This window comes from Lutjanus erythropterus, chromosome 6, assembly GCF_056507025.1.
Source record: "Lutjanus erythropterus isolate fLutEry1 chromosome 6, fLutEry1.hap2, whole genome shotgun sequence".
In the NCBI taxonomy this organism is placed as follows: Eukaryota; Metazoa; Chordata; class Actinopteri; order Lutjaniformes; family Lutjanidae; genus Lutjanus; species Lutjanus erythropterus.
The window spans coordinates 34162326-34174345 of NC_139322.1; the positions used below are offsets into that span (position 1 = coordinate 34162326).

A 12020-nucleotide genomic window follows, 5' to 3' on the forward strand; every position below is an offset into this window, starting at 1 on the left:
TTAGACCATTAAAACTACTTGATTGATGAAATTTGTTTGCGTGTGCAAGTTTATGCAAGTTCTCTTTTTGCAAAGGCTTTATGAAGTTAGGTTAAGCCTAAACGTTTTCATAACACACATCAGCATATACATTAAGATATAACTGATAAGCCAGTCAGTCAGTGTTTGTCTGTACAGGCCAACACTGATCAAACTATATACACAGTTTCCCTTCCTCCTCCATAATTCCTCTCCTGTCCTTTTTAACTTCTTCTAAGTGTCCTGGTCTCCTCAGTCAGACTTCAGGATCTTTCTGTACAGATTGATATGGATTAGTTTGCTCACAGTCAGCCTATTGGTGTGTGTTTCTCTGCTGCTGTTTATTTCATAGGGGACTGCCAGATGGTGTGAATGTGTGTGGAAAAATGAGCACTGTAGAGAATATTTCATCTTGGCAGTATCAAATGTATTAGTCATTTCTTAGCCTTTGGCAAACGGCCCTCTTTCTGTCATTAATTCCCTTTCCAATTAACATTGTAATTTCACGATTCTTAATATTCTTTGTATGTGTATACGTGTGTGTGTGTGTGTGTGTGTGTGTGTGTGTGTGTGTGTGTGTGTGTGTGGTGTACCTGTGTCTGCTGAGTCATTCAGCCAATGGCTGCGAGACGCCGAGTGTGGCTGTCGATGCCTTTTGCTAAATATGCTAATAGCCCGACACCTGTTTGTATAAGAAGAGGAAAACACACCCCCATCAAGCACACACTCCAACACTCCCACACAACACACAAGCAGGGGAAACTGATTTGTTAGCTTTGTTCCAGGTTGGTGAAATTCACGGGTGCACACAGAGACTGTCTGCGTCAGTCAGTCTTTTTGTGTTTCATATGTTTTGCTCAAAATCGAAGAGCTGGCCAGCAGTGAGAAACAGCCTCTAATCCCCTCTCTCTTTTTTTTTTTCTTTTCCTTTCCTCGGCAGTGATGGAGCCCATGACGGTGACGACGTCGGTAGTCGGACCGGAGGAGTTCGACCGCAACGCCCCGCGGATCTGTGGCGTGTGCGGCGACAAGGCCACCGGCTTCCACTTCAACGCCATGACGTGTGAAGGCTGCAAGGGATTCTTCAGGTGGGCGTTGTCCCCGAGTTGTGTTTTTGTTGCTCTCTGTGCTTTCTGGAGTTTTTAAGTGTGTCTGATGATGGGTCTGTGTTGAATGTGAGGTGTTATTAGTAGCCTTTCCATGTGGAGGAGGTGTTCTCTGTATGCATTCCTCATTTGCTTTGTACTGGACATCATGTAATTTAACAGTGATTTTTCTGCCAACATTTGGACATTTCCAGTTTTAAGGCTGTCATTAGTTATTTTCAGCTACAAATAATGGACTTTTCTCAGTTTTTCCCTGTATTAAGTCTCATAAATTGGGCTTATTTTTACAGAAGATAAATTTAAACCAACAGTGCATGACTTGCGATACAAATGGGCACAAATAATATTTGTTCTTCCAGTGTTTTTACCTATAATGAAATAAATGTGTATGTTAAATATCTACAGTAATATTTCATGTTATCGTATTAGTACACTGGCTGCCCTGCTTCTCTTTAACATGTTGCCATTGCCCAACAGCAAACATTTAAGGCATGTAGGACAGTCAATGTCAGTACACTCTGTGTTTGATGTTATGGTACTGTATGTCTTTCCTTCTTGCTGCATGGACAGGCAGTGTCTTCAGAACAATATAAATTATTCAGTCTAGTCCATAATCCCTCTGTAGTTTTTCCCTTTTTCCCCCCCTCTGCCTCGCTTGCTCTGTCACGTTCACTCACATACACAAATGAACCCCCACACACTTGCACGCACACTTTTTCATTCATCAAGGATTCTAAACTAATGAAGCATTATAATTTAAGTCTCAGCAGGCGGATGGAGAAGAATAAAGACACAATGCTTTCAAACAAACATTGATTTTTTTCATTAAAAATGAAATGAGCTCATTCAGTTTAATTAGTTATTACCAAAAGGCTTAATGTGAAATACATGTACAGTATTTATAATTTAGGCAGTGCATTACTTAGACTTAGACCTTAGATGAAAGTTACATTATCATCAATAACAATCATTTTCATTGCTTATATTAGAGCTAGGTGTCAGTACTTGATACTTCTCAAGGAACTGACCGAAACAACCCAGGCAGTATCGAATAGTATTGAAACTTTTCCAGTCGATCCTATTTGTATCCAGACGTATAAAAAATGACTATTTGTATGGTTTTTGCTTGGAACCTATCACTGCAAGCATTCCTCAATTTAATGCGATACTACAGCAGCTACAGCTCATTCAGTCTGCGGTGTGGTGAAGTCCGGCGTGGTGTATTTGACAGAGTTGGCAGTTCAGCGTGCCGGGATGCCAAAAAAATGTCCAAAAGTATGGCACAACTACTACACGCCTAAATGCAGAGGGATCATTTCCAGAATGCTTCCACTCACATGATGGGTATTAAATGAAGTGTGAAAAGTATCAATTAAAGGTATCTGTATCACTTTAAGGTAATTGGTACTGGTATAGTAATTTTTTAAATGATACCCAGCTCTACTTATTATACCCTTTCAGTGTTCAGCATGAAGCTTTAAGGAAACTCCTTTTGTCCCTGCATTGAAATACAATACATGAACCACCACAGAGAATAAATGAGTAATTGACTAATTACTACTTTAATCCTCTAGGCGCAGTATGAAGCGTAAAGCCTCCTTCACCTGTCCATTCAACGGGAGCTGCACCATCACTAAGGACAACCGGCGCCACTGCCAGGCCTGTCGCCTCAAACGCTGCATCGACATCGGCATGATGAAAGAGTGTAAGTTGACTTTTTCTGACCCTCTAGCAATTGTCCTGATTTGTTGCAGTCACACTTGGAGATGGAGATACAAGTTCAGCTGCAAATACTTCAGCCTCAGTAGTGTGTCATGATCGTCTGTGGCTTGTCTTCACTGTTGTGATCTTATCTTGTAGTGCCTTAACTGTGTTTCAAGTGCAGCTTCACATAGAAAGTTTAGTCGAGGTGATTGATGATGCTTGATACAGATTAAGTGCTGTCTAGATCACATCACATGTTTTGAAATTTATTGAAACAACATTCTTTAAAATGCATTTCTGACCCTATAGACACATATTTCAGAATTGTTTAAAGAAAAATTTACAGATTTACAGATTCATAAACAGATTCAGTGACTACAGAAGACATAATCATATGAATTATTGCATACAGTAGATATGATTTATAAAGAGTGATACTGAGGTGATATTGAGGCAGGATGTAACATATTTGCCTCTGCTTGACATTCCTTTGATGTAATATTCATTTAGTCATCTGAGGTAGAGCAGCTGCTTCAGAATTGGTGCTTCGCTTGAAAACCACAACCACTGCTGCATCAACTTTTTGTTTTCATTTAGGGCATTGCCAAAATTAAACACTGTCTCTAATTTACATGTAAAGCCAGTCACAGAGGGGCCTGATTTTGTACTGGTTCTGTTTTATTGAAGCTCTTTATCTTGCTATCATCATTATTATTTACAATTATACATAATATCTGCCGATCATATTATCTTTCTTTCTGTGTGAGAACAGAAAAGCTCAATAAATGCAAGCTCAGTTGAGAGATTAGTTACAGGTTGGCTGGCGCAAGTGCTAAACAGGTTTCCTGCTTGCACAGCATTTAATCTAATATTTAAAGACATTCAGGAAGAACAGCAGCCAAGAGGATCAATGGTAGGGTGTAAAAGAGACAGGCGATAGTGGATATATGCATGAGACAGGCTGTACCATATGGCAAACACAAGGTTTCATCAAGTAGTAGCTGAAAATATTAATTAATGTAAATAATTCTGCCTTTTTCCTACCAGCTAAGGTTTCCATCATCAGTGCTGTTTAGATGCTGTTAATCAAAGTGTAGTAATGTAGCTTGAAATTGCATTTCCTTATATTTTGAAGGCTGTTTGTCAAAGTCTTAGCCATGTTGTTTATGCATACAGTACCAGGGTGTAACACAAGTAGAACATGATGTGAATCGAGAATGAGACATCACCTCGTCCCATATTAACACAGAATGACACCTTGTCACAACTGATTCATAATGACTAACATGGAGGGGTATCTTCATTCTGCATGATCAACAATTTATCACATTATTATTAATTACATCATCAGTCCTGCATCCTATTTTTTTGGATACAAAAGAGTGAAAATGCTGTGTTTCTTCATAACAAACTAACAGCAGTGCATCCGCATAAACCATGACAAGTAGTAGATGACAAGAGGAGAATGAACGAAAGGGAGTGAAGGAAGGAAGCCGGGGGGGGGGGGGGGTTAAAGTCCTGCTAAACAATGGCTCTCTTTCTTCAAAGAGACACACAATGGTCTGGCCCACATTTCATTCACAAACAGATTGTGTGTGTTTGTGTGAAACAGAGATGATGCAGGGCACGGCTGACCACAAATAGCCACATGACACTGAAGGGTCTGTGTTTCATTGAGAAAAGATGAGAGGGCAGTGAGCAGGAGGACTGAGAGAGAGTCTTATCAGCATTAAATGCTGTCTTTGTTTCTCACAGCTTGTATACAGTACAGGTTTGAGGGGTGGAGCAAGACCACTGCACTCACTGCTTTGTATTGTAACTCTTCTGCTTGTCTCCACAGTGTTCAGCCATTTTTTCCAAATACGGTTCACCCCAAAATCAGTTTATCCATCTAGATTCAGTCAGTCTTCTCTCAGATATAAGGGGACTTAGCTTGTGGTGCTCAAAGTGCCAAAAAATACATTTAAAACAAAAATTAACACCAGTGTCTCTGTTCACAAATCATAACGCAGCTTCTCAAGATAATCCATAGACCTTGTTGTGAGTAGAAAGAAAACAACTGTGGTAGATTCCACCGTAGAAAGAAAGTAGTTCCTGCATGGAACTTCTCACAGCAAGGTTCAGGCATTATCTGGGTAACTGGGTCATGATGTCTGGAAAGAGATATTTCTGCTGAGTTTTTCAAATTTATTTTTTTTAGCACTTTGAGCATCACAAGCCAAGTGCCAACTAGTTCCCTTATATTCAAGAGAGGACAGACATTTCTACAGTCGGTATCTTAAACATTATATGGAAATGAATAACTGATATTCTTTTAACAATTTGTTGTCCCGAGGTTAGAATGCCTATGCACAAAATTTTAAAAAATGTGTCATAGCCTACATCATAGGTAGTGCTGAGTCTCCCAAGGCGAGTTGTAGAAGGGAAAATTAAAAAAAAAAGCCCTAGAGGAAAAAAGAGAATTAGTTGCAGCTCCAGGACAAAAATGGGTCTTTTGATAGGAAAGGCAGGGTTCAACGTTAATGTCTACTTGCCCAAGGTCAATTTTGTACTTACAGATTTGCTACTACATGACATTGTACTTGCCCCGGGCGAGTGGGCAGTCCTTATGGTTGAGCCCTGTAAAGGTTGCTGACCCCTTATCTCAATGGATAAATAGCACTACATGCCAGAAAAATTATACATGTTTTTGATTTGGGGGTGAACTGTCCCTTTTAAAGTCAGCATCATCATTCATATTCTGCACTATACCTTCTGCAATAATAAATCTCAGGATTGTTATTTAATTAACGCCAACTGCAATTTCAGGGGCAGAATCACTCTGGGGGCGGTGCTGAAAAGAAAGCAGGATGATACGAGCAATTAGTGCTTGACATTAAAAGCATAATTCACATTATTAACTCTGATTAATTCCCATCACAATCGCCGGAAGGCAGCAGGTATGTGTTCATCTGCAGTCTGATTGGAGCGACCTGCATTGTTATGCACTACAGATCCGCTGGTTACATTGATTCAGGCTTACGCAGCAACCACCAGGCTTCAAAATAACCACACATACTTCAGCTCTCTGGTACACATGTAACTAATCATTTACATGCTGGTAGTTTATTCAGCTTCAGTTTGTGCAAATCATTGTTATTTTACTCAAAAAAGAAAATGAATCAGCCTTTTTTAAAAATGTGCTGACAAAACTGTGGTGAAGTTATGTCTTCGCCCTGATGTAAAATTGATTTACATTCCTGCATGACAGATATACAGATTCTCTTCTGTGCAATTAAATGTTGGAAAACAAAATGAGAATGTAAAGCAAAAGCAATCACGGTGCCTCTGCATTCATCGCTATAGAACAAATCTTTACGAACTGGAAAAAGGACTGTGACAGTGTGAGTAACTGGTGAATGGAGTGCGGCTTGCGCCTCCAGTCATAAAAATACCAAACGCGCCCTTCCGCTCCCTCTGTGTAGATGTGGCCTTGTGCATGACCTGGCCCATGTTTAAGTTTATTTTCCTATTTAAAATAAATAAATCGAGGTTCAGTAGGTTGCGGTCGATGTACCATCTTTGCCTCATTTTGAGTCTATGTTTACTTTGTCTGTGTGCATCCTTGTTCTGTGTTTCTGTTTGGTGATGTGGACATAGTAACAGGGCGCCTAAAACTTAAAGTACATGCTGAGGTCAGGATGAAGGTGTGGCACTGAGCGTTGATTTCTGGAAAGCTGAAGACCCACATCCAATCCTGTTTGTTTCTCAGTTGAAGTTGGGTCCAAACACAGAGACAGATATGGAACACACACATACAAAGTACATACCAGCATGTGGAGTTAATAATGAAGACATGGTCATGGATCTCCATGTTGTTGTTTGTGTGTATTTGTGGTTGCTATAAGGTCTATGGCTTTGGTCCTGTGACCAGTGTAAGTTGCTCATATGACTCATGTGACTCCTGACAAGGAGGAAATATTTTGTGCAAATCTTTACATGTTGTTCTAATTAGCATGTTCCTAACAGTTAATTATATGTGTGTTTCATCAATCTGTCTCACTGGGAATCTTGTGACGGCACTGACAAACAATCTTGGGGCTTTCTCCTGTATCCTGAAGAAATCGATGTGAAATTGATCTATCATAGCCTGACTTTTTAAAATGACTGTTTTTTTGTGGCTTCTAAAAAGTTGTTGAGACTAATTCAAATCTATTGATATCAGGATTAGGTTTCAGGATGTATCCATGCATTGTTTTCCCAGTTTAATTCTTAATTTTTGATCCTCAAAGATGCATTCATTTTATCCATGAATGCATCTTTGAGGATTGATTCCAATTTAGTTACCCTCTGATTTTTGTGGTTTTGTGTTTCTCTGCCTTTATGCTATCCTTTCTTTAAATCGGCACTTTTGTCTAAGCTTCACCACCATTCAGAACAGAACTTTGTGTTGGTGTGTGTGTGTGTGTGTGTGTGTGTGTGTGTGTGTGTGTGTGTGTGTGTGTGTGTGTGTCCTCTGTGAGCAGTGCCAGCTGAGTTCGTAGTAAACACCCCTCGGCTGTCCTTGTTTGACAGAGGTTAGAGAGATGCCAGGAAAAGACCTCCCCGCTTGCGAGTGTTCGAGCGTATGTATTTGCTTGCTGTGTTTGTCTGTTTGTACCGGTGTGTATTTGTAACAGGATTAGAATCACAGGAGAGCGTCTGAGATGTTTTAGGCTTTAGATGAATGAATTCCCGCCCTCTGTGCCTTTCTCTAGTAAAGCTTCTCCTGCAGTGCTGCCCTCCATTTGCCTCCCTAATTCATATTCTTCATCCTCCCTCTGGGTCTTTCGTATTCTGCATCTATAACAACCTTTACACCTGCATTACCATAAATGCCAGATGCTTGATTTATTTTTGGATTATGTTGGTTTGATCAAAAACATGTCTAATAGTCCTGTGTATGTGTCCAGAAAACAAAGGCTCGGTCTCTGAAACTTTCTTGCTTATCTTTCAAAGCATTTCCATCCATATCGATTTGTATGATGGGTAAGAATCAAATGTTTGTATTTGAAAGAAAGCAGAAAGTTCAGCTGAAAATGAAAAGTTCTCTGCATTTGTTGTGGACACCTCTTGTATTCATTGCACGCTTACAATAAAGTGCTGCAGGAATGAGTCCTAAAACGTGAACATGAGTGAGAATATTAGCACTTCTGGTTCCTTCATCTTGAAGTTGATTGGTTTTTGGTTAGATGCCTGAAATTAGGTGTGTGGTTACCATTTTCACGTTCTCTTGTATGATATAAAATATGCCAGTAAATACCCTACTTGTGAAAATAGTAGCTTATATGTGTCTTAAAAAAGCCAGTTGCCAACAAGTAGCTAAATGAGACTACAGAGGTAGTCTGGAACATAAACAGCCATCACCCTGAACACAAGTCACTTAGTGGTGGTGATGTTCAGTCATGTGACTTTGATGTAGTTTGTTTATAGTCTGATGTTAGCTTTTTACTTCTGGTGATTGCATTTATGCTTCAGAAATCACAGTGGTGTTTGAACTTGAATAATAGAACTCGGCCATTGTTGTTTTTCTTTGCCACCTTAAATAAAAAAAAATCTTCTGAGGTTCCAAGACTGAGGAGGATATTTACTAAGCCTGACGCAAATCACAGTCAGGTAGCATGTTGCTCATGTCTGGAAAGTAATACAAAAACGCAGAAGTGATTTCCGCTCCCCATAAATCAACGACCTGCACTCAACCCAACCCAAAATTCATACTGACTTCAGACATTATAGCACAAATGTCGGGGTCACGCCATGCGTGGCATGATCCTTCAGCTGGGAACAGAGAGTTGATCCTTGTTTTATCCCCTGTGCACAGTAGTGGGAAGATTTGGCTATTAATTAAACAGACAAATTGTTCCACAGTTCACAGTTTCAAGATTTTGCTATTTTGTTGTGTTCTGAGCACCGATCAGCTGAGCCGACAGAGCATGCTACCATGCAGTTTTTGTAACATGATAAGCAATGGTAATCAGTCATGTGATTACCTTACTTGCCTCAGCACCAGCAAGGCCTTGGAAGAGGGTTTGTTGGCTGCCCTCTAAGCTGCAATGCAAGCTAGATGCTGTCAGCGCTTGTTATGGCACAGCAACGTTTTTTGGAAACTTGTCGTGCCTTTGACAAATGACCCTGTTTAATTCTTTTTTTTACCTCTTCCCTAATCGGGCCAAAGATAACTACATTTACTCGCCTGAAGTGGCATGTTACTTGCCCTGGGCAGGCACTTTCATTCATCACAGAGCTTATTTTCTGCACTACTCTGAAATCCAATGGAAAAATACTGTTGGCTTTTTGTGGAGTGAACCAGAGTGGTTATGACTTTAGGTTGGCCCACAAAAGTAAGTCATCCCCGTAGCACTCTCTACAGCACATTTACTTTAGCAGCAACTCAACCAACAAATTAATTTCAAATTACACAAAGTTCCCAAGTGCTAACTGATAAGAAACAAAGGTGCATGCGAGGTTACACTAAAGCCCACATGAGTTAAAGACGTTTTTAAAATTGCTTAGTAGACACAATGAAATGCCACCTAATGTGTTTATACTCACGCCTTGCTGCCACCATGCTCACTTCCATTGTGATCTATTGATAAGCCATTTTGCGACACACTCAGCGTGTGTCAAACTGCCCTGACGCCTGGGTGACCTGATTTTACCCCTTGAAACATCACATGCCCAGGGTGCCAGTGGGAAAATATTGGCCACACACCAAATGCAGCTTGACATATATCACACCAAATCTGAGTGTTAGCAGTCCCTATTGTGTTTAACTGGTCGCTCGGCTGGTTAATGAGTAAACCTGCTGTGAACCTCTGGCCTCCGCAACAGGGAGACTCTGCCTTTCCCTCTCTGTCAGTGTCTCTGGCATCACTGGTGTTGACCAAACCCTTACTGTTCTTTCTGTCTTTCTTTCTTTGCTTGTCTCTGCCAACCAGGGCACCACATCACCACATCCAATCAGTTGCTCTCCAAACAGCAAACTTTCTTTGGTAAACTGCTGTGCGTCTGCCAAGCGCTGTGGGGTGGTCAAGATGTTCCTTTTGATGGTCTGTTGTTTTTTGTGGACTCCTGCCTTAATGATGCCATCCAGGGCTCAAACTTGGCTGGAGTCTGACTGGTTCAATCATGTCCCCGGCCTTAGAATAGCTGCTTTGACGCCCTGTGCCAAACTTTGACCAAACTGTGCCTATTCATGATTGGGCTCTGTGCTGCATACTTGGATGTCCTCACCACAAGGAGTGGTTATGGGCAGTCCACTCCTGGCTCGGGATTGGATGGACATTGGAGCGTAGCCAGAGCCTAATTAATGACGGTGGGTCAAAAGAGATGAAAGCCAAGTAAATCCTTTGGTTAGCTAAGCAGTCAGATCCATTCAGTTGCCTTTTTAAGCCCATGTAGCCAAACTGTTGTTGTTGTTGTTGTCTGCATCACCACATTATGCGGTTACGTAATGCCGCTTCTGTGGTTGCAATCCAGGGTGCAACCACTGAAAATCCACTTAAAAATATAGTTGTTTACAGCTTCCAAGAAAACAACCAGTATTTAGTATGAAATGCATGATCTGAGCACTATTTAATTTAGAGTCATCCATGCCATGTCATTGGTCAGTTAAATTAGCAGTTACTGTAAAGTATGTATTTATTTGGTGTGTTTATTTCTTTGATCCAAATATGTACTTACTATTATAAAGGCTTAAAGTTGTAGCTCGCCAAATGATACATATTTTATTGATATTTTAGGAACAGATAACGGATAAACCATTCAGGAATTGCTCTATTAACAGATGAAGACATTAAAATAACACCACCAGTTACAAGCTAATTTAGAGTAGGTTACTATGGCTGTAAGGAACTTTTATCCTGCATTCAGCCCACATTAACAAGGTCTCTATCTCTTAAAAATGGCACATGCCATGCCTACAGCCCTGCACAAACAGCATCATCTGATGAAGCTAAATTTAATGTCAGTAAAGTATGAATAGTGACATAGTTTCCCTGTAGCTGCCAGCGCATCAGACTTGCCATCGTATCTGCGCTCATTGTGACCTCGTGGCTCCGGGCCTGTCTCTCTTTGGCAGTCGCGGTCTGTCTGGCAGTCATGCTGTCTGTCTGTCTGTCTGCACAGTTGAGCGCCTCATGGGTAATCGGTCACTGTGGCAGAGAGTCAAAAGGATAATATGGGCCGTGGCATTCAGGGGTCAGTGCATTACTCCAGCAACGACGGTGACTCACAGAGCCAGCCAGGCTTCAGACCCGGAGGACAAGAATACTAACTGAAAGATATCACTGAAGTCATTAATTTTCTGGTTTGTTATGAAACAGTATTTCTTTACTCTGTGCAGTTTCGTCATTCCCTGTGTGCTATTTTTAGGTTGCCACAATTTACCAAAGAAGAAAAAACATGTAACATGTACAGTTAACTTGTTAGATATTACAATCAAGATATTAAATTTTAGTTTAGCAAATATTGAGCATCTTTTTTAAGGTAAAACAATTTCTCTGAATATATAACTGCACAGTTCTCTTCATGTGTTATAAGCTCTGTATTCTCTAGACATTTCCCTGTGTGCGCTAGAAGGCTTGTATGTGTTCTTGTCGCCAGCAGCATCAAACAGTAATGGTATAACACTCTTCCTGGACTGGCTGTGATTCACAGAGAATTTTAAATGTTGCCTGTTCTCACTTGGAAACTTCTCCTCATTTGACCTAGTCAGTTTTATGATAAATGGCAAGGGCCCCACTACTTTGCGTTTTAATCTACAGACCACCAAAATTTAATTCTGGTTTTATTCAGGAATTCTCTGATCTTTCTCCTCCCACCTCCTGCTCCCACAGTGGCTACTTTTGGTATCTTCTTCTGTCCTCAACACAAACTCTGCTGACAGATTTCATGAGGCCTTCTCCACTGTATCTACGCATAGCTGTAACCAAAAATCAAATGCGTACAGAAGAATTACTTACTCCATAGCACCTGATAAAGTTCGTAAAGTCCAGTTAACTCTCAGCGCGCCTTGGCTAAATAACACCACCAGAGAAATAAAGAGAAAATGCAGGCAAGCAGAGTGGAAATTAAAAAAATGACCATCTGGTGGTTCCATATCAAATGATGAAAGAATTAATGTCTATCAAAATTATTAAAAGAAGCCAGTTCCTCCTATTTCCTAACATCATT

At 40.5% G+C, this 12020-nt stretch overlaps 1 protein-coding gene across 2 annotated transcripts in view; it reads left to right on the forward strand.

Moving 5' to 3' along the window:
• vdra (vitamin D receptor a) overlaps positions 1-12020 on the forward strand; it is a 99322-nt gene that overhangs the window by 63468 nt on the left and 23834 nt on the right. For both annotated transcript variants that reach the window (XM_084721756.1, XM_084721757.1), the window contains 2 exons: positions 959-1106; positions 2699-2829. In XM_084721756.1, the coding sequence (XP_084577882.1) occupies positions 961-1106; positions 2699-2829 (277 nt within the window). In that variant the 5' untranslated portion in view covers positions 959-960. The remainder of the gene's footprint in view (positions 1-958; positions 1107-2698; positions 2830-12020) is intronic.